Source organism: Rhinolophus sinicus, chromosome 2 (genome assembly GCF_057876585.1).
Source record: "Rhinolophus sinicus isolate RSI-liver-muscle chromosome 2, RSI-T2T, whole genome shotgun sequence".
Taxonomy (NCBI): Eukaryota; Metazoa; Chordata; class Mammalia; order Chiroptera; family Rhinolophidae; genus Rhinolophus; species Rhinolophus sinicus.
In genome coordinates this window covers 61696903-61723166 of record NC_142502.1, presented here as the reverse complement: position 1 = coordinate 61723166, position 26264 = coordinate 61696903, and the positions used below count along the sequence as shown (strand labels likewise).

The 26264-nt window shown below is 38.1% G+C and overlaps 1 protein-coding gene across 2 annotated transcripts in view; it reads right to left on the bottom strand.

The window, feature by feature from the left end:
* Positions 1–26264, bottom strand: part of MDN1 (midasin AAA ATPase 1) — a 132617-nt gene that overhangs the window by 44585 nt on the left and 61768 nt on the right. For both annotated transcript variants that reach the window (XM_019743250.3, XM_074333296.2), the window contains exons 37-60: positions 25872–25994; positions 23913–24110; positions 22754–22861; positions 22209–22397; positions 19335–19424; positions 18963–19226; positions 18594–18855; positions 17276–17435; positions 16331–16447; positions 15214–15422; positions 14099–14247; positions 13607–13818; positions 13069–13289; positions 12078–12191; positions 10197–10329; positions 9006–9121; positions 8074–8207; positions 5173–5330; positions 4837–4957; positions 4276–4486; positions 3626–3857; positions 3169–3295; positions 2449–2619; positions 170–384 (exon numbers count right to left, since the gene is read on the bottom strand). In XM_019743250.3, coding sequence (XP_019598809.3) covers positions 170–384; positions 2449–2619; positions 3169–3295; positions 3626–3857; positions 4276–4486; positions 4837–4957; positions 5173–5330; positions 8074–8207; positions 9006–9121; positions 10197–10329; positions 12078–12191; positions 13069–13289; positions 13607–13818; positions 14099–14247; positions 15214–15422; positions 16331–16447; positions 17276–17435; positions 18594–18855; positions 18963–19226; positions 19335–19424; positions 22209–22397; positions 22754–22861; positions 23913–24110; positions 25872–25994 — 4034 coding nt within the window. The remainder of the gene's footprint in view (positions 1–169; positions 385–2448; positions 2620–3168; positions 3296–3625; positions 3858–4275; positions 4487–4836; positions 4958–5172; positions 5331–8073; positions 8208–9005; positions 9122–10196; positions 10330–12077; positions 12192–13068; positions 13290–13606; positions 13819–14098; positions 14248–15213; positions 15423–16330; positions 16448–17275; positions 17436–18593; positions 18856–18962; positions 19227–19334; positions 19425–22208; positions 22398–22753; positions 22862–23912; positions 24111–25871; positions 25995–26264) is intronic.

Here is a 26264-nt window from a genome sequence, read left to right as displayed (position 1 = left end):
CCAGCTCATGTTAGCCTCTGTCAGGGCTGAAAACGGGCTGGTCCAGCCAGAAAACAGCCTTGCCTTCACCCACAACTAGCCACTACAGGAGCAAGTTCTGACCGAGGTTCCTGCTGCGTGCTCTAGAGAAACAACAGGAGCTCACAGTCTGCCCAGGGGGACGGAATACCTGAACTCTGCTACTGAAGGGACAGCCATGTTGGTCCAAAGCGCCGAACTGATGTCCTGGAGCTGCTGGGCTCTCTCAACCCACTCTCCCAGGGTGACATGCGAGGAGGACAGGATGGGGAGGCCGCTCACATCCCAGGGACTTTCTCTGCAGCTGCTGGTTAAGACCTCAAAGCAGCACTTGGAGAACATGGCTCTACTGAGACATCCGGGCCCCTGATGGATGGAGAAGAATCAAGTAACTTTCAGAAGTTAACTAAAAGGATTTCCACAAGTGGCACTAGGCACCTTAATGGGAAAGAAAGAGAATAAGAAAAGGAGGTTCAGGTTGTTAGTTCCGGGTGACACATCAACCAGAGACAGGACCCAGGAGCGCCGAATGGATTCAGGTGTGAGGAGGCCTGAAAGGACTGTGGGCTGTATGGACTGCATTCTCCAGGAACGAGGAGCAATGGATCCTTGAGTAACATGAAGAACACCCCTCAAAGCTGGGGACCAGGAAGACCACTGCGATAGAGCTAGGGACACACTACAGGAAGAGTGAGACTTGGAGGCAGGGAACGGAATCAGAAGACCAAGGTAAGAGCCAAGGACAAAGCCTGCCAAGTCTGTGCTTCTTGGCCGGGTCACGTGGGACAAAGTTATAGCTGTCCACAGCAAAGGGTCAAATGGTCACATACATATGACATGCAGCACTGGAGACTGTATGGGGGATCCACACGGTTTACCATTAAGAGCTATCAGAGATGCTTTTCAACAAAGAAATTAATTTTGACAGAGGAACGGCACAGAAAAGAACTCCAAAAATACATCCATGAACATCTGTGGGAGTGAGGTTTATGACTGAGGTGGCATTTCAAATGACAGTGTAGAGGATGAATTAGTCAAAAATGGTGTAGTTATACTGCTTTCAGATATACTGGCTGCATAAAATAAAAAATTTGCAAGCCAACCTCACACAACAAGATATCCAGATGAAACTGATTTAAATATAGTAGAAAGTATGGGTAAATGATTTTTAACCCTAGACACAGTGAAGGAAGACTTTTTTTAAAAAGCATGACACCAAAGGCAGAAAGTAGAAAGGGACTGGCATATTTAAAAAGAAACCATTATAAAACTTGAGAGACAACAAAACACCAGAAACACATTTCCAACCATATATTGGGTAAAGGTTTAATAAATATATAAAGAGATAGCCAATAATAAAATGACGATGAACAACCCAATTTTTTTATTGCCAACAATGGGCAATGAATATGACTGGAAAATTCAGAAGAAATGAAAATGATCAATGTACATATGTAATGATGCTCAATCTCAAAAAGAATTAAAGGAATACTGATTAAAATGAAATGTTAAAAACCGTATGATTGGCAATAATTTAAAATGTTGATAACACCTAGTGTGGCATGGTTATGGAACAATAGGTCCTCGCATGTACTGAATCTGTGCTCTAGTCCCAAGTCCTCCTGAGGGCACCCAGGACTTTGTGACCTCCCCTTTATAAGCTCCTAGCCTGTTTGAAACAGTAAAACAAAAACCATCTGCTAGACATTCTGATAACAGCTATAAATTTCTTTAACTACAGACACTTTGACCAAGGATTAAATTCCAGTTCTTGTAACATGGCCACAGAAATACTCAAACGCACAGATTTGTATAGGTAGTTGATACTGGTATGCTTATTACAGAAAAGGGGGGAAATAAAGGCAAGAGACCTTAAAACATGAATAAGAAAAGTGATTAAGTTCCAGTACATTAGAATGATGGAATATCCTAAAAAGAATAAGCTGGAATGACAGATATAGGTTTCCACGATGTACTATGTGAACAAAAAAAGTGATCCTGTTTTTGTTTACATATATATTTAATATAAAAATACATATATATTTAGTATAAAAATACATGTAAACAAGATACAGAGCAGAGAAAGAGTGGTTATTTCTACTGAATTCTACTATATATGTATATGCATATACACATACATGTACACATTTGTGTACTGTTTAAATGTTTTATACTTAGGAAAGAGTATTTTAATTAGAAACAAAAAAAGACTTTTGAAAGGAAACTTTTTTTCACTTTAATTCAGGGTTTCCCAAGTCATTTAAGACAGAATCTCACTTTGGAAGCTACACTTATTAATATCCTACGAAAAATAAAGTATTACAATTACTTAGTCACTGCTTTACCCTAGGAATAAATGTTTATTGCTAGATCTTTTGTGAAATCTTTCCCATTACCATCAAAACTTCTTAAGACTTCAGGCCAACAAACCTTCAGTGTGGAGTCCCAAAGGGACTTGGGCGTCTCCCTCTGCGGCGCAGCAGGAAGAGGGCTCCATGAGAGCCAGTACTCCGGATTCGTGGTCACAGTACTGCTCCAGAAAGACGTGAACGAGGAATTAAGGAAGTCAGACCACAAAGAGCTCATTTCTTCAACAGACACCTAGAGATAAAGGAATAATTAGATAAGAGACTACCTGAGAAAAATTCTATAAATCAGGTTACGAGATCTCTATCTTGTAAGGTCCATCTGAAACTAACATGGGCTGAAAGACAGTAATCCTAACATTCCAGATTTTCTGCCACCCGGGTCCTCTCGGTAAAGTGACTTATCCTGATTACAATTTTACAAAACAAAGAAGAGATCAGCTTTTATAAGGTTGTATGAGACAATATAAGTAAAATAAATCATACGAGTATAATGTTAACAAAATAGATAAAATGAACACTATATAAAAATTAAAAGTTGTAACTAATGAAGTTGTAGTAACTAAAGTTTACCAGTACTCACATTCAAAAGTTATTATTGAGGGAAGAGTAACACCACTCTCACAATATATTTTTGAGCAAACAAAATAAAAATACGCAAATATTTTAGCCTAATTTAATAGGAAACTGAATAAAATAATTCTGTGATAAGAACTGAAAAATACCCAGGTAATCACTGCAAAAGAACATTTGGCTCTCATGTATTTCACTTTTTGACTTTTACCTTCTGATGGTGCAGTAACGACCAAAGGCCTTGAAACTCTTGAGGAGCAACTGGTGTATGCTTAAGACAAAACGTGATATGATGGCTTATTTCCTCATCTATCTGGAGTTGCCAATTTTTGCTGGACCTGTTCCAAAAATAAAGAGGGAGAAAGGGTGGGCTGTGGGGCTAATCAAACAAACTGCTAGAAAACTGCTACAAACAAGAAACACACAGACCTTAGAGTATATTGATTTAAAAATGAGCAAGCAATTCCACTGGAAAAATACCCAGTAACTCTTAAAGGTGGAGTTAAAATAGGCAAACAATCTTCAATAAGTTTTGTCTTTCCAAAGTGGGAACTGACCTCCCTCTGCTTCAGCAACTATTCCCCCTCAGACAAGTCTATTTTGTTTCATACGTAGGACACACGGAGTAATCTAACAAGAAATTAAGTTCCCTGAGGAAAAGGGCTTACCTTCTCAGACAAACCTGTGTCATAAAATCAGCTGTCACTTTGTATTGCCAAAGCACAGCCAGGTACTCCATTGCAGGCCATAACTGAACACTCCTGGTGAGTTGGATTAAGGAGGTACAGTCCGGCTGGGACAGGGAGGCAGCTTCATTGGGCTTTTGCTCCAGAAAACCAAGTGAAATTCCTTTGGCTTTTAGTTCTAAACACTGAGCATTCACAAGATTCTTCAATTCATCTGGACAAAAAGACACATGTGGTACTAAAGCATAGTGGTCAATAGTACCGGCTGAGACTCCCAACAGCCAGTTATGCGATTGTGAGCTTAACCTAAATTCAGCTTACCCTGAGCTTGAGTTTTGGATCTATGAAATGATGTTATTAATACCTGTACAATTCTAATAACAGAATTAAACTATATAAAGTTTAGCTCTATGTCTGACACGTATTTAATGGTAGTTATAGTGTATCCCCCCTAAAAAAGAGGGGGGGAGGGGGGCGGGAGGGAGGAGGGGAGAGAGGGAGGGAGAGAGGGGGAGAGAGGGGGAGAGAGAGAGAGAGAGAGAGAGAGAGAGAGAGAGAGAGAAGAAAGTCTAAGGGAAAACTTAAAACTTCTTAAAGCATCTGTCAGCAACCCAAACTCCAGAGTATATTACCTGTCTTGACATCTTCTAGAATATTAGCTCTGAGGATTAATCCCCCAGCATGAAGGAGACTTTTCTTTAATTTCCATTCAGAAGCCACCATTTGGAGTCGACTAATGTCTTCCCGCCATCCACTCTCCCCAAGGGCAGGCACCTGCTCCCTGATGGCCAGGGCTTTGTTAAGAATTTTCAATTGTGAAAAACACTCCACCACCAGCTTGTCCTGAAACAACAAAACCCAGGAGAGCCTATGTAGAGGAGAAATGTGGTTCTTTTTAACAGCCTGCTCACGTCTGAGAAGAAATTTAAAATATTTCCACGATGCTTCTAGAAAACATAGGGTTTGTTTATTCCTGTTGCTCTCAGCTCTTACAGTAATAAAGTCAAAACTCTACCCAGCCTTAATAGTCTCAAGAATAAGTAAAATGATAACATTTAACAAATCATAGTATTCACTGAACATTTAAAAGTTAAGCTTTGCAGGCAAGAATGAATCCAGTAGAATGGCAGTCCCCCCTTTCCAGAACTTAAGAGGTCAAATCTTTGTGTTTATGCCATGCTTCCAAGGTGTACCTTAAAAGGAAATGGTCGTCCTAGGGACTTCTGCAACTTCTTTATACCAATGAAGCCACCGGCCGGGCTCCCCAAGCAATTCTGAATATGTTCTGAGACGGTCTGAACCTCTTTGTAGTATCTTTTAAGAAGGAGAAAAAAGGCAGGGGGTAAGTAAGAAAAGGGGGGATTGCTGGGTAGTAAGACATCGTTTACATTTTATACTTGATTTACATTCAGCAATAGGCCAAGGGAATAAACCGAAGTAAAGCGAGAAGAAACAATTTCAATTCTAAACCCTCTTCTCTTTAACATCATCAACAATGCAGACATTGATATTATTACTCTAAGTCTTACTTGTCTTCATGGTTCATTAGGAGTCGCGGGATCTGACGGACCAAATGTTTTAAAACCCAGTGCCAGTGAAGGGCAAGCAAGGCCAGGCCTGGGGCATCCACTTTTACTGTGTCGGCCACAGTCCAAAACCGGTCCCGCCACTGCAGAGAATCCAAGATCTAAAAACAAAGTAAATCAAAACGTTCACGGACATCTCCCAGTAAAAGACATAAGACATAGACTTCAATTGTTAATCAATACTACACATACACACATGAAAGGTCTAGCATTCAACTGGAATATTTTTAGGGACATTAAGGCAGTCAAGTTCAGAGCTACTACCTTAGAGAAAATGGAGTTACTGAGACTTATGGTAAGTGTACATGTAATTTTATAAGAAACCACCAACTTGTCTTACAAAGCAGATGCACTATTTTGTTTTCCTTCTAGCAGTGTAGGCAAATGCCAGTTCCATTTCCTTGCCAATACTTACCACTGTTAGTGATTTTAATTTTAGCCATTCTGGTGGGCGGCACCTCACTGTGGTTTCAATTTACATTTCCTTGATAATTAATGATATTGCAATTTTCAAGTTTTTACTGGGTATTTATATATCTTCTATTCAAAATATCTTGCTCATTTTTAAAATTGGGCTGTCTTATTAGTTTATGTGATTTGTGAACAGTTGCTCCCAGTGTTTTCATTTCCTCAAAGTTGTCTATTAAGAAGTTTTTGATTTTGATGAAATTTATCAATTTTTTTCTTTTATAAAGAATCCTCCAAAATCTTTGCCTATCCTCAGGTTATAAAGATTTTCTCTTGTTTTCTTTTAAACAGTTCATAGTTTTAACTTTAATATTTAGGCTATGATCCATTTTGAGGTACCTTTTCTATATAATATAAGGTAGGGGCAAAGGCTCATTTTGACTTTATTATATGGACATCTAGTTTTACATCACCATTTAGTGAATGACTCTTTTTCCCCATTAAATTACCTTTGCTCATCTGGCAAAACAAAATAAAAAACAATCAGTTGATCATATATGTGAGGGTCTATTTCTGAATTCTCTTTTTTGTTTCATTGGTCTTTATATCTGTCCATATGATAATAATGTTTTCATTTATGTAGTTTTGTAATGCAAATTAGGTAAATGTAAGTCTCTAACATTGCTCTTCTAACAATGCATTTTACAGCAAAGTATTCTCAAGCTTAGTGATTCTTTTTCAGAGTTCCCATGAAGTAAAAGCTATTTTCCTAATATCACATTATTTGCCTTTTTCACTGCTGACATTTGCACTGACGGTACCAAAAAAGAAAAAGGAAAGGATGACAGGAGACAACCCGTGACTGAGTTTCTGACAAACATCGTATTGAAAATGAATGAAGTTAATCTGTTGGGTCAAGAAAAACAATTCAGAGTATTTTTTACCAGTGATAAAATTCAAGTTTTTAAACAAAATCTGGAACTTTGAAAAACCAAGAGTGTGACAATTTCCCAATACTGAAAGATTTTTCTGATGAAGTTTGTGGTAATTTTTCATGAGTGTGATTGAAGAATGAAATATGTCAGCATTCAGAAGATCTGATAATTCAGTGAACAATATTTTCCTAATTACCAATACATGAACTTCAAATGCACACAAGGGTAAAAGTTCATTCAAAGTGCAAGCTAGGCCACTGGTTTCTATTGCATGACGAGTTCGGTGACTTTTTTTCACATTCCACATTACTACTAGCCCTTATAAAACCACCACTTTTCAAACTGTGGTATAATATCAAAGAAAAATATTCACAATTACATGAAATGACTATTAAGATACTTCTCCCTTTTCCAACCTGGTAACCATAGGAATAGAAGCCAGTTTTTCTTTACAACCTGCAACCCAAACAACATATTGCAAGGGACTGAATGCAGAAGCAAATGTGAGAACCCAGCTTTCTTCTGCAAAGCCAGAATTTAAAGAGACTTAGAGAAATGTACACAGTACCACTCTTGTCATTAATTTTTGTTTTGGAAAAGAGTTTTTCATTAAAAATGTTATTTATATTAACATGAAATGCATTTACTACTGTTTTTAAACAGATTAATAACTATTTTTCCTATTTCTCAGATTTACGCCCTAATCTAATAAATACTGATAGATGTAACCACATAAACAAAAGTTCTTTGGGGGCTTTAGGAACTTTTGAGACAATAAAGGTGTCTTGAGAGCAAAGAATTTAAGACTTGCTACTCTAGTTTACTAGAATTACTTGAATAATCTGGATTCAAAATTCAATTAAATCCATGTAACAAGGATGTCTAAGAAATCTTAAGTGAATTAAACCTGCTAAAGTTCCAATGTCCATGAACATGTATATAAGTAAGTTGTAGTATATGTGTGCATGTGTGTGTGTGTGTGTGTGTGTGTGTGTGTATGATGGAATATTAGTCAGTAATAAAAAAAGGATAAAATTTGGCTACAAAAAACAATATGGATGCATCTCAAAATAACTATTTTGAGAGAAAAACAAACAAACAAAAGACTACATACTGCAAAATTCCATTTATAGAAAATGCAACTGATCTATAGTAACAGAAGGCAGATTGATGGATACCTGGTTGGGGACAGTGGGGAGGAAGGGAACACAAAATAACATGAGGAAAAGTTTGAGGGTAATGGATGTATGTTCACTACCTTGGTGGCAATAGTCTCACAGCTGTATATATATAAAATTGTACATTTTAAACACATGCCATTTATTATGTCAACTATACCCCATAAAGTTTTAAAATATGTATATATTTTAAACTGTTATGAACAATTAAATTTCTCAAATAACATTAGACATATAATACTGAAGTTAGTCTCACCCCTAAGAATCTTTGTACTAAGACAAATGGTGTCAATTAAAATAAAAACAGGTACATTTTTCTTTACCTCATTGACGCTGGCATCGGACACCATTCCCTGGGAAGACTGTACCCAGAGCAGGATTAAAGCATCACAAAGTTCAAAAAAAGCAGCAAGATTGACCACAATTTCATGGGGCAGGCTGTGATAGCTTTCTGGATCTTAGAGTTGACATAAATAAAATAAGAACATTACATCAGATTTAAATTAATCTCTGAACATTTTCAAAATCAACTGTAATAAGGAACTTAATATTATCTGCAGTACAAAGGTCAGTTTTGAAAGATCAAATCAAAAGCGAATTCTTTGACTATTATTAAATTTTGTAGGTCAGACATGTATACCTGTAGATGTTCATAATATCTTAATAAAAAAATTATAAAATAATTATGCATATTTTAAACAAGCGTTTAAATACAAAATGAAAACTTAAGTGTATATATGTTTGAATGGATAGAGGGCACAGAGATATGAGAGGATACAAACAAACGTACTATTAACAGTAGCGGTTGTAAGGGCAAGTCTTCAATTTTTATATTTATATATAGTTTGAATTTTTTTCCAACGAGCATTTTTCCAATTTAAAAAAATATAGGAGGGAGAAAGAAACAATCTATAAGCAAATGCTTATGAGCATGTACTTTTCCAGCCAACAAACCTATGTTTGGAGTTCTAGCTCTGCTACTTGCTAGAGGTGTGACCTTGGGCATCTCTGTGCCTCCCTTTCCTCTTTCATAACATGGGACCTACATGGCATATGGTTGCCCTACAAAGTAAATGAGATCAAGAAGCTGTAAAAAAGCAGTCAGTCATTACTATTGAAGAAGGGAACATGTTTAAAATCAGGCCAGCAAAGCAAAAGGAATCAGTACAATGGCAGGAGCTGCTGAGTTTCTCAGCTTCAGCTACACTGTACAATCAGATGCAGAGCTGCAGAACATGAAAGGCAGTAGTCTTACCTTTATGGAATTCAAAGGACATTCTCAAAACACTATTTCTTAACTTTTTGCCACCAACAGAAACCAAATTTGCTTCAGTGAAAATTCGTTTTTCCCGGTCAAGATATATGATTGTCCTGAAATAAGATTTAGTAACATAAAAAAGTTACTGGTAAATAATGCTTTTTAATCACATCCTCTACCTCCTGAATCCTGAGAACGCTTGGTACATCAATCTCCTTCAACCTGACATTTGTCTTTGGCCTCTACAAATTCTAGACTAGAGAGAGGAAGGCGAAAGTGGTAACAATTAAGTTGGGTGAAAAGAGGACAGATGGCTGTAAAAAGCTGTGTCTGGGTAGGTTGCCAGGCCTCACTCTGATGCTGTGTCATGATCTGACAAACTTCACTGTGAACTGTTAAAGTTGGGCGTCATAAAATTAATCTGTGGTGTTAAAAGTTACCTGCAGAGGCAGAGGGGGAGTTACTGGGAGAAGAAACAAGGGGATTTCTGAGGTGCTAGTATGTATCACACATGTGTGAGTGAGTTCACTTTGTGAAACTCATCAAAATTAAGTGTACTTTGCTGTAATTATATCTCGATTACAAACTTATTTTTAAAAATTTATCACATTGATGCCCAATTAAAAAAAAAAAAGTCTGGTCATTACGTTAAAAAGTGAGGAAAGACCAGATTCTATAACAACTAGGTAAATTTACATGTGAGTGTGTACGTAAGCATGCAGGTGCTACACAAAAGTCTCTACCATCTGAGGATGGGAAATTACATGGACAGACAGGCAGCTGAGGAAACGACACATAAGAGAATGAGTAGGTGAAAATGGGAGGAGCTGCAGGGAATCACAACCAGGAAACAGTAGAAACATGACTATCCTATGATAAAGGATTAACTGTAAAATAAATCTCACCATTAATGCTATGCTAGTATATTTCTTAAAGCACCCTATTCAATTACTAAGAACCGGAAAAAATTACAGGCATTTTGACAACAGTCAGAATTCAGAGTCAGAATTCCAGTATGAAGGAGAGGTGGTGGGAAAGGCTTCTGTCATGTCTACTACCCCGCCACCTGTTAGGTTCAGAAGATTAAACACATACAATCTGTATCTGACAGGCTTAGAAAAGGTACACAATCTGTCAAGTCATCGTGTACAGTGAGGCAGAGTGCCTACAACAGCAGGCTTCACCTACTTGTTTGCAATAGACTCTAAAAGGGAAAAGAGTTGCTCAGACTGGTCCATTTGTGGGTCAAAGTCCATTGCATTTCTAATGATGTCCAACGCCTGCATATTCCATCGCGGGTCCAAAGGAATCACAAATTCATCTGGTTTAAAAAATGAAACACAAAAATAGAATTCTGGAGTTAAACTCCTTGCCTGGCAAATTTCTGTTGAAGATTTTCATTGTTTTATTTGATCACATTCAATTTTGATGGAGAAGAGGTGGCACAGAGAAATGCTGGTTTCAGACCCAGATACTAGAAAAGTGGGGATGGAGGCGTCTTTCTAAATGCAAAATTTCTACTAGTCCCGTACAGTCATTTCCCTGAAGAATATAAAGGCAATCCCTACACCATAACCACTCCAACCAATGCGTTCACTTGCTCAAATCCCACTACTGGTTGGAAAATCAGCTTCATTACCCAACCTGTTGCCATTAACCACAAGAAAACTAACTTACATGGCAGAAAATAAATGAATACATCTCATTATTTGCTTTCAATAAGAAAACTCACGATTATTTCGCTTCAAAGCCATTTCTTTACAATCAGAGGATGTGGATGCAGCTGACACCTCACTGAGCTCCTCTGGCTCTTACCTGGTACCTCCCTGGAAAGCTGCACTGACCCCCATGAGCCTCTCCAGAGGCTGTGAGAACCACGAGGGCAGGAAGACAAATGGCAACATTAATCTGAAGGTGGCTGAGTAGGACGGGTCAGTGAAGCAACTTCAAATTTTAAAGATATCCACCAGAGTAGGCTAACAAATGCCTTCTCGGAACAGCAAAATACATCAAGGAAGGAACCCGTATCACAAAATCCAGTAAAACTACACTAAGGAAGATGAAAGTAGACCTACTATGTTCCAACAGAGGGCAAAATGGTGTCTGCTAAAAAGGGAACCTGCTACTCAACTCTAGAACTGTGTTCCCAAAGATCAAAATTCTTTCATAAGTGGAGAGCCATGATTTAGTTCAGCCACAACCTAACTACTACAGTAGTTTTCTCTGCTGTTTGATTTCTTCCCAACCATTCACCTCATTACCTTTAGTGTATATACAGTAACTGGTTTAGCACAAAAGCATCATGCACATTTTTTTCTAAACCAAATGGTTAATGGTATATTTTGATTAATATCAAATGAAGATGGGAGTGGGAAATTAAAAACCTGGTTCTGTGAAAATGCCCCTATTTTCCTCTTTAATACTTATGTTCAATCAACTTTATACTATTCTGCTTCAGTGACTGAGTCTGCTATCTCACTCCTCAATTTAAAAGAAATTTTGAATACTTCATTTGATCAGACAACTTTGGATGGCTATTTCTTTTATCATTACAGTTTTATAACTTTGCATTTAAGGCTTTATAACTTTTATCAGGGTTTTATGTTTTCTGAAGCAATTAGTTCTGTTTCGTTCCCCTTCAAGTTAAATAGCTTCATAGTTCAAAACCCTTTCTGTTAACAGTACTAATAAATAACAGTTGAAATGTTATACGTTGAAGGGATCCCAGAGAAATGAAATCAATTCCCTTATGTTTCAAACACAGGCAGTGAGTACGAATGATGAGCCTTAAATGGACAAGCCAGTTTACAGCTGAGCTGGGGTCAGAGAGCCCAGTCTTCCACCTCCCATGTCCTCCCACTTCATTGTGTATCATCATCCTCTTTCAGAAACTGAAGGATAAATGGACAGTTTCGAACCAGGAAGCAGAATTTGCATTGCATTTACTCTCAGTCTTCTAAAAAATACTGTTGGTTACAGTGGTAGCTCTGACAGGTCTTTCTCCCATGGTATCAGTGGACAAGTTTCTTAAACGGTGCTGAGAACTAGAAATCAAATCAGGTGTAGTACCTGTTATATTTGGTTGTAATATTTTGATGACATTACTGACCCCAGTTGAGAGAGAATTTGAGTAAAATTTCCTAAGAGATGCAGCGCTGGCTTCTAACTGAATCTGTATTGACTCTGTGGAGGAAGGAGAAGCACATGTTAGTATCTAAAGCAGGCTGATCAATCGAACTTTCTGCAATGATGAAAATGTTGTATAGCTGCTCTGTCAAGAGTAGCCACTGGTCACATGTTAGCTAACACTTCAAATGTGGTCAGTGCAACTAAGGGTCTGGGTTTCAGATTTTATTTAATTTTAGTTAGTTTATATTTACATTTTATAGTGACCTGTGGCCAGTAGCTAACACATAGAACAAGGCAAGTAAGAATAATTATACAAATTCTCTCCACATTTTATACAGATCACATTTACACCTTCACTGGCTTATCAACAAGTTCTCACGGAGGAGAAAGGCTCATGTAAACTCAATTACATTAGGCAACTAGTTCTACCAACAACTTCCATGTGCTGTACTTTATAACCCATGTGATGCTACTGTTGCTTTTTCCTCTCTTAAAATGAAAAAAGTACAAAGAAATTGAGCACGACAACTTAGAAGTCTCTTATGCACTTTTAGGGGAAACGAATTTATCAAAAGCAACACCTTTACCAGATATAATGATTGTTCAGCCATAGTAGTGCAAATAGCAGGATGTTCAAAAAATAAAAAGTAACAATACAGTACATTTTCCTTTTGAATTTGATAGAAAGGTGGACAGATCCTGAAATGCTAACAACTACACATAGGAAAAAGGTTTCTCTTGGGACACATTTAAGCTGTTAATTTTTTAACAGCTACACAAACAGTAATGCTAGGTCACAAATTTCTAGCTATGAGATCTCCCACATGCAACTGTAACAGTGTACTCACAGAGTAATACAGCTGCTGAGGCACTAAAACAGAGTAAGTGTTCATAAATTCACTCATGACACAAATCAAGCTTTTCTACTCACCAAGCCCCTGTGGTACATTCTTGGCTAAATGATAAAGCCATTTAACTCTGAGCATCCAGTCTTGATTGGTTGCTCTTTCTATGAGCAATTTAACAGCCACAGACAGAACATCGGGCTCATCAATCCAAACAGTATCCACTTCAACTGAACTGAATTTTAAGCTCTCAGGGTTGGAGGATTGCATAATTTTCTCTAAGTCTGGCAAGGTAAGAGGCTGAATCCTGAAATTCATTGGAATAGACAAAGTCAATACTAGAATAAACTTTCATTTTATATTTCAAAGAACCGGGAAAATAACTTCACAAATAACAGATCAGAGAGATACTGGGGAAAGGTGACAGAGAGGACAATTAAAACATATACGGAATGAATAACAAACAGGGAGCAGTATCACAATAAACAATGACACCATGACAGCTGGGTAACAAATGGCCTCATAAAATTCTGGTCAAATATGCTGGGTCATGACCATGAGCATCAGAAACAAACAATACAGTTAAGATGCTGGAGAGAGACACCAACTCCAGGCCCTGCTAACCTGGCCCAGCTGCTGGTTTTCATGCTCGTCCTGTTGAGGCAATATGCTAAGATCTGTCCATCACTTCGTACTAGAGAGAGGTGAGAATCTTCGGCAGCAAAAAGAGCTGAGGGCAGAGAATCTGGCCACAGCCCCATGGCAAGAATGGAGTTACCCCAGGTTTCATGTGCTCGCAGAGAAGAAACATGTTTCTCCAGTAAAGCCTGAACAAGCTGGTAGGAGATAAAAACACATGGTGTACATGCTATTACCAAAAATGTACATTACAAGCTAAATCCCACTTTTTCTGATGCCAGGGAAGTTTCCAAGGATGTAACATTTATATTTAACCTATTTTCCAGAAAAGTATGTGGATACCAGATCTCTGTTAGAGAATAACTACCATGGTTCATTCTTTTAGGTCATTAAAGTTACCATCAATAAAAAAGAAATTCCTTGTACTAAATAATGTAGTGTTTCAACTTAGAAAGCTTGTGAAACATTTCATGGTACCTTCTGGTTTGCTGGTGAATGCTGGGAGCGGACATATGCTTCCCAGCATGCTTCAGAAAAGGCTCGGTCTAAACTCAGCCCTCGCTGTAGGTACTGCACAATGAGTGAGGCTGTCTGAATTAGAGTTGAAACAGATGATGCTGGAGAACCTATAAAGAAAAAAACATTGCCATGTATAAGCAATAGATTCTACAAAAATCTCCTAAATTCCACCTTCACATCAAACTTCGTTCCACTCAAATCCACCCAGATAGTTATTTTGGAAGGCCTTCTACGTGGACTCGAGGGTCTTAGTAGCACACAACGGACTAGTGGGAACATTCTATTCCTTTCCCTTATCCCACCTCCCTCCCAGCTGTCTCTGGCAGTATACTGTGGGGAAGTGACCAGATGACTCATTTGTATGTGTGATAAAGCCTGGTTACATACATCCTTCACCTAAAGTTGACACACACTGGAGGTGGCAAAATGACCATGGTCTCATAAAAGACCACAGGTTTTGAAATCCAACAGGCCCACTTTCAAACCCCAGCTGTCATTACTATTTGGCCTTGATGAGTTACTCAATCTCTCTTAGTCTTACCTTTAAAATGGAAACCTATGTCTTGCAGAACTAATGTGAGGACTAAATAAGCAACCAACATCATACCTAACACATAGTAGTTATTAAATAAATAGGGTTTCATTTCTCATTATTACTACTGCTACTATTGTTGCTTTGCTTATACATTTGGACATTTAGAAGTAACACAATTTAAAGTTCCGTCTTTATTCTACCTTCAGGAGACTCAAGGATGACCCTGCAGAGCTGAGGGACAAACTCCACACATCTCACTGCCTAAGCCAGTATTCCTCCAAGTATGGGCCTCTGATTGCACGCATCACTACTACCTGGGGAGCTTCTTTAAACCACTAAATTCCTGGGCCTACCCACACCTGCTGAAACCCATCTGTTATGGAGAAGGAGGATACCAAAAATTACCACATTTTCGTGGTAATTTCTATTTCCTGGTAATTTCTATTTCTATGTACACTAAACATAAGAACTCCTGGAATAACACATGAATTTCCATAGAAATAAAATTATTCAGAGGCCTAGAAGTCAAGCACCTTACCTACAACAGCGCTTTGGGTCTCTCTATGTAGAGCCAAGAGGGTGTCACACACACTGTCCCCCACCAGCCCAAGGCTGTGGAGCAGAACTTTCAGATCCAGCTCATCTGGGATGCTGCTATCCCCCTCTCCTGAAATGTAGATTTCAAGTCCACGATTCCTCATAGCTCGGGATATTTCTCCATGAACAGGATCCATTGAGAGAAAAAGTCTAGTAATATAGCAATCCAAAGGAAAAATAAAATTTCCAGTGCAACCAATGGTGCAGCTCAGCAACAACTGGTGAGGGCAAATCATACATGGCTCATCTTCAGGGAGCTTATCATAGGAAACACAACTAATTCAAAGTCTGCTACTTTCATCTGTCGTCTGTCTTCCAGTTCCCAAACGCATTAATACAGCAAATAGTTCTCTAAACGGACTTTCCTTAGGAACTAAGTAATGTCTCTCCAGTGCACCTGGGGTGCTATCTGAGAACCTTAAAATTCTTACTTTCAGAGAGTCCCCCAATCAGGCAGTACTAACTCAACATTCTGACTCACCTACAGAGAGCAGGAAAGGAAGCACTATGTTCTCCTGAAACAATTAGCTTCATAAATTCGATGTCCAGTAACATATTCATCTAGCCACGTGCCATCTCCAAACCTGAGCAGTGATTCCCTACTGACCCTCTCCACACCAAACCTGCTCCTTTGCCAGTCTTCCTTTTCTCAATGAATGGCACCCCCATTTACCCCCTTATTCAAGATAAAAACTTAGGTGTCATCCTTGCTTCCTCTTTTTCTCGACCCACAAGTCTACTGGCAAGTCTCGCTTATCTGACCACTGTAATATAAGCTATCATTGTCTTTTGTCTGAACTATTGTAAAAGGCTTGTACGTGGTCTCCCTGCTTCCACCCTTCACCACCAAGGCACAGCAGGAATCTTGCTTCTCTTGTTTACTGCTGTGCCCCCAGAGTCTGGCAAATAGCAGAGCCTTAGTATTTGTTAACTGAATCAATTAATGGGTGAACATGCCTAATTATTGAGTGTACGAACATAAGAAGTTCCTATGAATGTCTGCCTCTGCTATTGAGGCTGGGAGATTCTTAGGCAGAAACTTAAGAGGCATAAATTACCTGAAGTTGGGATGTGGTGTTATGGTGGGAGTGGATCCATCTATCATTCCTCTCTCACTAACAGTGAGGACGCCTCCAGGTTCAAGCAAAGCATTCAAACGATCCAGCACTGAGGGGCTGCAGAATTCAAATGGTGGATAGGCTGACATGCTGCCTTTGACTCTACTTTCCTTGCCAGGCCTCCCAGAGCTCCTGACCTATGTCTTCTTTCAACACAGATCACTCCCCTATATAGAATTGTGATGTCTTTCAAGATCCCTTTTCTCATCAATTCCCCTTTACACTCCCAAGGCACACAGTCCAGAGATCCTATTACACAGTAAATTAACAAAATAGTTGCTGAATAAATTTTAAAAATTAAGGAAAATGATAGCAAGTTCCCGGAACTGTAACTCTTTTCTTACCCCGCCCCACCCCCTACTTCCCAACATTACCAATTCCATTTAAAGGTAACTGGATTTTGATTCGAAACATTCTGAAAGGTGCTCCAGGTATAGAAACCCGTCATCTGCCCTGCTGTAGCTTCTATTATGCTGTGTAACTAATTTTATACTTGTCCTTTACCTTAGAATCAAAAGTGATAGAAACTGATGCACATTTGCTAAATGTGTACCCTGTGTCAGATCTTGCATTTCAAAAATCTACACTTAAGAATGACCATCTATCTGGTTATTAAGGTTTAAACCCAAAGATAGCTAGAAATGTAATCCAATTTTGTTAGCCTTCAGTTCAGCTCAAAACTATCAGAGAACTAAAATCTTGCACCTTCTAATGACCAACTACCATGTTCGCCACAGGGAGAAGTCTAAAGAAAATGGCTGAGGATGTGTTTCCAGTTAAGAACAATGGATTAAAAATGGCCAAGCTTTCATCTGGGTTTCTACTCTGACAAGCACATCCCAAATTTCAGTCATGTTCACTCATGATCAGACAGAAGGTCCTTACTTGCAAAAGTTAACATTGTCCATCAAAAGCCAATCTCCAGACTTCAGGGCCTGAACCAACATGCTGTCAACCCATTCAAACGTGCCATGGCTGCGGCCACTGGATGATTGCATAAGCTTCAACCCAAAGCTTCGGAACTCTTCCACGAGTTTGGCAAACTCTGAAATGTCAAAGCCACAGGACTTAATTTCAAACCAGGACAATCAAACCAAACCCAAATAAAAACAAAAAAACTAAGAGTGTATTAAAAGAAAGTTGGAAACTTCTGGCCCAAATTTTGAAGTTTCATAATAAATAGAAAAAAATTTTGTTTTTGTTTAAACAAAACATAAAATTTGGTTTGGAGGCAGATAATGCTTCTTAATGGCTTTCTGAATTAATGACTAGATAGAGGCGACTCAAGGGTGATGAAAAAGGTAAATAATCTTTGTTGTAATTTCACAAATGGCAGAAGAATGTCTCCCACCTAGTATTACTCCATTTATACCAAATGAAAGTGCTGTTAGTTGGCAGAATGCAATCAGTGTCACTAAACAGGGCTTCCTTTATAATGACAACAGGATTATGGTAACAACTGGTGTTTATTTGCCTAGTGCTTTATAGTTTACACAGCCCATTCCTAGAAATCTTTCAATTGCTCTTTTTTGTTAGAAATTGTTTTATGACCTTTTTTCATATCACAGGGTGAAATACACTGCACTCCTGTTTCTAGCCATGAGGAAATAATAAGGTTTAGACTTAACCCCCCCCCCCCACTGTTAATATTAGAAAACCAGGCAAAATATATGAAACAACTGCTTTCAGACATTGGACAACAGACAGCACAGGGCTGATACCTGAGGAAAGCAGCATCACAAAATCAGAGAAATTGAGTTTCCATGTTAACTAAGGAATTTCTTCCACTTGCTAAACAAAATCAATACACACATCCTAACTATCAATTTAAACTTCTTTAGTTTAAAATGCCCAATTTCTTGACAAATTATTAAGTCTTTTTAAAAGGTCAACAATCAATAAGACCAGCTTTACAAACAAGTGATTGATTTATCATTACAGCTGGTTATACACAAAATAAACCATTAAGCTCAGAAACCAATTTATTCCCTTTGTTTAGAATCACAAATTCTGGATCCTTTGCATCAACTTCAGTTTACTGCTAAGACAAAAACTTTCAAGTTTTGTCAATCATTAAATTAATAAAAATGATGGGCTTTTACTTTTTTTTTTTTTTTTTTTTTTTTTACAAATTTTTACAAATTACCTGTAAACGGACTCTCTAAGGATAATGTGTGAGATATACACATCCAAACACACATACCTGCCTTGGAGTAGGTGTTGATTTTATTGTTCAGTCGCTGCAAAAGCAACAGTACTGCTTCCAGCTTATTGACAATCTCCATTGTGACACCTTTACCACCTTCTCCAAGACACTTGGGCTTATACGTCAGAAGGAAATGACTCCAGGCTCGCAGCACGACTTCTGCATCGTCAGCACTGATAAGGAGGCTGTCTCTCAACAGGGCCCGTCCAGTGGCCTCCACCTTCTCTAGGAGTTGCCTCCACGGCCGCAGAAGATCAACCTGAAAGTCCCAAAGCATGTGAATTCAGCATAGCCATTGGCCAGAGTCAAAAATACTGCTACGTGTAGTCACCACCAACACAGAAGACTATTAGGCAGACCACTTACCTGCTCAAATCCACCCAGGAGCTCGGTGGTATCCATTGCACTGTTCATAGCCATGATCTTTAATGTGTGACCAGTAAGCTGCGCCAGGAGTTGGACCAGGCTGGTCTTGCCCACAGAGGCTGGACCCACAAGGATGACCATCCAGCTCATCTGCACACACTTCATAATTGACTCCAGAGACTGTAACGACTGGTGTAGGAGCGACAGGGGACGGCGGGATGGGGGAGGAACATAGCTGCCACGGGAAAGGACTGAGTAGCCCAGCTAAAAAATACATGCCAGTGAGATTTCACAAGTGTGCCGAGTAGTGGGAGCAGAAGAAATCACAGAAGACTGCATGTAAAAGAACAGAGCTTATCCTCGTCTCCTCACCTGAACATCATAGGGCGTGATGTGAAATAGTCTGGTTCCTGTGTATGGGTTGGAATTTGAACTAAACACATCCTTGAATACAGCAAAGACCTAAAGGAAGAAGATGATACAAGAAAAACACAAATCACTCCACCAAGTTCAGAGTCAAATCTTGTAGAATAAACACTTCCAGAAAACAAGTACAGCAATATGAATTACAACATTGTGAGAACAGAGAACAGCAGTAACAATATCCTTATCTTTTTGAATTTTCTCTTATAAAAGGGATAGATTATATTTATTTAACTCTTTAGAATGAAAACAATTTGGAGCTCAACAAAAGAGCAGTCATATAATCCCAAACTATTCCAGTGAGAATGTACCAAAATTTAAAATAAAGCCATGGATATTATGGCAAATCTAGAGATGAAAAGTGAAATTTGCTTTCATTGTTCAAGGTACCACCTAAAAAGAAGGTAGAAGAGAACAATATATTATAAAGAACAATGACTATTTCCTGAGTGCCTACTATGTGCCAAACACAGAAGGTGCTTTAATAGATTATTTCTGATGTTTACAGTTTTGCAAAGCAGGCATTGTTTCTATATTATAGGTATGAATAACAGGATTCACAAAAATTATATGATGTGCTCGTTGTTAGTAACTGATTATAAATCTAAGCAGGTCTGACTCCAAAAACACTGTTATCCTTCTAAATATTTATGTAAAATGGAAACCAAAGTTATTTCTCTGATTATTTACATTCAGTTATCCCTTCCTTAGCAGGAATACTATTACCGTGTTTCCCCCAAAATAAGACCTAACCGGAAAATAAGCCCTAGCATGATTTTTCAGGATGCTCATAATATAAAATAAGCCCTAGTGTATTTCCCGGAAAATAAGACTGGATCTTATATTAATTTTTGCTCCAAAAGACGCATTAGGGCTTATTTTATATTACGAGCATCCTGAAAAATTATGCTACGACTTATTTTCCAGTTAGGTCTTATTTTTGGAGAAACACAATAGAAAACTTCCCGTGAACCTAATTTCTTTTTTTGGATTTCTTTTAAAAATCTAAAAGGAGTGGTTGGGGTGAGAGAAAGATGGGGAGTGTAAAAAAAAAATAATTTAGCCAATAGCAGCAGGAGAATTCAAGCCGCCCAAAATATTTAAACCAAACCAAGTGGCGTGTTTCTAACAAAGCGGCACATATTTATACCCTGGGCTGGTCAGATTGCATATTTGAAAGTTGCTAAAAAAGTAGATCTTAAAAATTCATATCACAGGAAAAAAAATTTTTGTACACATGTAAGATGACAGATGTTAACTAAACATCCTGTGGTGATCGTTTAACAATGTATACAAATATCAAATCACTGTGTTGTACACCTGGAACATAACGTTACATGCCAATTATACCTCAACATACAAGCGTACATACGTACATACATACATACGTACATAAGTAGGTGGTGGGAAACCTTAGGAAAAAAATAATAAAATCATAATCAATGTCAAACATTGACTATGAGTCAAAATGCAGCACAGGAGAAAGTGCTCTTGTCACCTACTCTTGGGGTTCAGGTGAGTTCCGATTTTATAATCCACTCTAAAGCATATCATCTCCTCTCCCTGATAGTCTACCAGAGTTAAAATTACACATATTTTTACAATGCAGCTGGTTTATTTAATTTTATGAAGTCAGATTTAATTTACCCGAACCCTTCTACCTTTTACAGCCTTTTTCCTTCTGTTATTATTTTTCCTAATATTTTTGCTTCCTCAGATAACACCTATTTGTTCAATTACAATAACTCTGAATTAGAGGAGTATTGGAAACATTCCACAGCCTACAATGATACAGCATCTGACTAACAACAATTACCCAACAACTGTTCAGTGTCTGGCCTTGATTAATACACTGTAACTAGTGAGTGGATAAAGAAGTTAAAATATCAGCTGACAGTACATGAATTACATATCAATAAAGTTGTAAAAAGAATACTCGCTGAACGTTTTGTCCTAATATAATGACTGAAAGCCACTTGCACTCAATAAATGAGATGTTAATATCTGACTAGATTCTGAATACCACATAAAAAGGGACCTGGCCACTCAGCAGCAGAATGAAACATGTGTGAAAGCCGCATGTGCTATGTCCACATTGGAACGAGGAAGTTACTGCTTCTAATGCATGGATCTGTATGTTAATTAATTTGCTTTTAAACAGCTGTGATGTGGTAGGAGGAATAGCAGACAAAATGTAAAGGTCTGGGCTGAGAGCTGGCTCTGCCTCTTGCTACCTGTTGCGACTCCATGACTCTGAGCCTTGGACCCTCATCTGTAAGAGGTCATGACAGCACCTTCCACCTGCAGCTGCTGTGAGCAGTCAGTGAGACCAGACTTTAAATACCACAAGCAAAATGCATGCATTATTACATTTTATTAAGCTGTGAACTCTAGACTTATTTTCTATTTACGAAGGGATATTTTGACTTCCATTTAGATTATACTCTCTTTATATCTACTTATACTTTCTAGATAAAATACTTTATAATTTGACACTTAAACCCTCCTCTTCTACCTGTCTCCTCCTCCTTTGGGCCTATAAAGGTGACAGACTCTAATTCTTTATTACTGGAGGCAATATTGTTTTAGGGAAATTTGCCATCATGGGGATTCAGATGAATAAGCGAAGTGCGGAGTCCAAAGTAAACTACTCTATACTGCGAGACACTGAGGTAGGTAAATGTTTAGTCTCTTCTCTTAACATCTAAATTTTCAAGCAGCTTTACTGGGTTTCATATTATTAGTGAGTATGCCCCTTCTCTGCCTTAAGAAGAAATCAACTTTCAGATGGAAAGAAACACAAAGAGTAAATGTGAAGCTCACCTTTTCTTTGTCTTCTCTGGTTCTCATTCTTTCACCATAGACCAAAAACACATGCTGACCAGGATCATAACACCCAGGGGACTGGTCAACCAGCATCAACTGACACCAGCGGAAAAGGTCCCGGAGGTTAAATTCCCAGGGCCCTCCTTTTTGCCCCCATTTCTTCTCAACAGTCACTTCATGATCAATCTAAAAAGAAAATACTTTTACTGGGAAACACATCCCACTGCTAGGCGTGCATTAAGTACTATTAATGTACTATAAATGCATACATAATATGAAACAGAAACTAATCGGCTTGATTCAGATGTTTCCTATTCCCAGCCCAGACTCCTAAATATCAGGAATACCCTGTAAGCATTATCATCGATACATACAATAGAACTGAATCACTGTAACCCTCAAATTAGTAGCTTCCCTTCCACTATAAACTTGTGATTCTATGTGATTTATTTTAGAGTGGTAATTTGTTAGTATCCTACGTTGAGAAAATAATGGTTCAATTACAGCCAGGAAAATAAAGAACAATCAGTATAAGTATTTACCTGGTTGTTGAAAGCAACCATTTTCTTAAGAATGTTTTTGTCAATGGCTGGAAACAGAGTACTGGCGATGAACTCCATATCAATTACCGTAAGGGGATCCACAAAGACCTATAAAATCCAAATGTAATATGAAGGAATGCTACAGTTTCTCTATAAAAGACAAAAATGCCTACCATTTGTGATGTAAAATTTGTATTTGACACCAAAGTAACAATATCTCAGTTACACACACACACACATTTTCAGTTATAGAAACTTTTCTTACATTTTTAGGATACAGAATCATATAAAATCTTTGAAACACAGAGCAACAAAGGCTTTTTTTTTTCTGTTAGCACCACTCTACTAAAGAAAACTAGATACATGCAATTTATTTTTTTAAGTATATTTGTTTTTTAAAATGTCCTCTGCATTATGTAAAATGCTCTCAAAATTCTCGATGATAAGCATATGAGCATTCACTATATATTTGTTCAACTTTTCAATATGTTTGAAATTTTTCATAATAAACTATTCTTAGAAGATACTTCAGCAAATTCTTATCAAGGGACAGGGACATTAAAGAAAGCTATTATATACAGCCAATTCCTAGCTTCTAAATTAGGCAAACTTTGAAAAATGGATGTTAAAACAAGTGAGTATGGTTCTCTCTCTCTCTCTCTCTCTCCACCCTACCTCTGCAAATGTGAATAAAGGCAGTAAGAAAATATGCCAAATGTAAATAATGGTTGACTTCGGTATGGAGAATATAGGCTTTTCAATTCTTTATGGTAGTTTTCTGTTCTTTCTCACTTTTAATTAAAATGCATTTTAATTATAAAATCTTCTAAATGTTTTAATAGATCACATAGACACTTGAAAAGGTCAAATGTTGGCTGGCCTTTATCTTGAGCACAGTGAATAAAACCCTGCAGAGGGCGGTGACCTTACTGATAATATACCAGGCCCTCCGAGACATAGACAAAGGGATTCACACCAGGAGAACAGTGATGATGGTTACCAGTCGCATTAATAGTCATCATAAAGACATGGACTTGAAAACCAGGTCATTAAACTGATTCTCTATCATTCTCCCCAAGTGCATCCTACTACCTACATGCCAGGAGTCTTATCACCCCCGACACTCCACCTTTGGTCTCCGTGGCAACAGGAAACCTACCTGAGTGAATCTGTTAAGGAAGGACCTGGGCAAGCCCTTCCTCCCGCCTCCTTGTCTAAAAGGATTTTGACACCCAAAAATCTTCGTCTTTTCATGCTGTACTTGAAAGCTCATTCCTAATTCAGGAACATAGATTTCTCCTCGGTGGTCAAAACAAGCATTGAGTCCTTCCAATACAGACTGAGAAGCCAGGTTGAGCTATTTGGAAAACAAAATGCATATATTTGTTACATACGCCGTGTTACAAAGGAGTCATATGCACAAAAATAAGATAGCATTATCTTCAGGAGGAGCAAAATCAAGCAATATTGGCAAAATTCTATTAAGCTGAGTGATGGGTTGATGTGTATTTATCCTATTATTATTTCATGTACATGCTAGAGAGATTTGGGGCATATAAATTATCAGTAATTTTTCAGTAAACTGAATAAATATTCAGACTGAGTTTTCTAAAAAGCAGTTAAAATCTTTTCTGAAATGATCCCATATCCATTACATACACCTATATTAACCTACTTTATAAATCATACCTTACAAAAAAACCTTGCCAATACACAGATATCTCATTTTCGCATTCTGGGATTTTAAAAGATAAGGTGAAATAGCACTTTACATACTTAGATAAGTAATTATCTTTCCCAGCTCAAATACTGAATGAAATCTCCAAATTAAAAAAAGTCATGATATAAATACATAAAATGGCTCTATATAGCTAACTTTCACCTACAGTTCTGTGAAAAACAAATACAAGGTTGTTGTCCCCAAAATGAAGCGCTGAAAGTGGGTCTTCAGATGCTGAGTTCAGAACTCAGGGATGTAAAGTATGGGTGATTTTAGGTAACATGGAAAAATTCAATTGGGTAAATGTGAATCAATAAAATGCAAGTGGGCAAAAACCAAACTATATTATAATTGGACCTCAAGTGTCATATATACATAAGTACTACAAAGCACAGACTCCACTGTACTAGTATATTCCCAAACAGGGGAAGTTCTAAAAGCTGCTCTGAAGTGTGACTGCAAGTCCACAAGGGTAGTTAGTTCCTGGATGCATTTTCACCCAATAGGAGGATGGTCAGAAGTCTTAAGCTTTAAAACTAGGCATTCTTTTTTCCTGACTAATTAATATTCTATCAGACATCTTTTTTCAAAAAAATCTGGGAGAAAAATCTCTCTCCTTAATATTTCCCCAGGATAAGTCGAAGCAGCTCCGCAGAAAAGGAATGCCACAGCACGCCCTGACTTCAGACTCAAAGGGGTCTGAATCTAGGGAACGTGCTGGGTCTGTGTTAAAAGTTTCATCTGTAGCACTTTCATCACTGCAAACATTTAAGCTCCATAATTACTTCCTAGCCTTTTCCGGAATTAACACCACACATCCTGAAATGACTCGACTCCTCTGGCCAAAACCTTAAATTTTTCATTTTGGTGCATCACTTATCCTTATCTCTAGCTGCTTGTCAGTCACTGAGACTCAGCACTTATCACAGGTCTCATGATGTGCTGTCCTTCTGATCAATAATTTATCCAAATGCACATGTAACAGTGATAATTTTCTCACCATTTTTCTCTTCTTGAGATAACTTTCCCCAGTTTCTGTTGCACTGATAAAACATGAGGTGGTTGACACTATTTGTAAAATACCCGTGAAATAAATGAAATACAGTAAGCCTGTCATGAGACTACCGAATAAACCAGTGAAGAGGCAGCTTTTATCTGGAGGCTAGCTTACAAAAGTAGGAAAGTATAGGTTATACATAGAATGGCTTCTACATGTACTTTCTGACAAGTGACTATTCCTATTCTTAGAGGAAACCATGGAAGATTCTTTTCATTAGAGAGTTTGCCATTACAGCCAATAGCATGATCATCCACTGAGAAATGCCCTAGAGCTATGAAAAGCATGACTGCTCTTCACACTTGAGATCCCATCCTTGGCATGAGCGACAGTCCTCTCACCTCATCCAGCACAACCCAATGGCCGGCCTTCAGAGCAGCCAGCAAGGGGCCATCACGCCAGGCAAACTCTCCTCCTTTGCCACCTTCAACAGGTAGGTCTGCTCCAAACAGGTCTGTGATGTCCTTTGAGAGGGGACAGAAGTGAGGAAAACCCAAAATTACATAAAAAATTAACTAGGCCTCAAGACCCTAAATCTAAGATGATGAATACTTTGGGCCTTGTACTACTTTTCCTTCTTATACCCAAGACAGAACTAATCTATCCCAGCACTCTTTACCAGGAGCCCAGACATGCCCAAAAGAACTGCATCAGAACACTCCAAGTATGAATCAACTGGAGCTGGAGCTCCAAACCAGTAGTTCTTAACTGTTGCTATACTTGGAAATTAATTG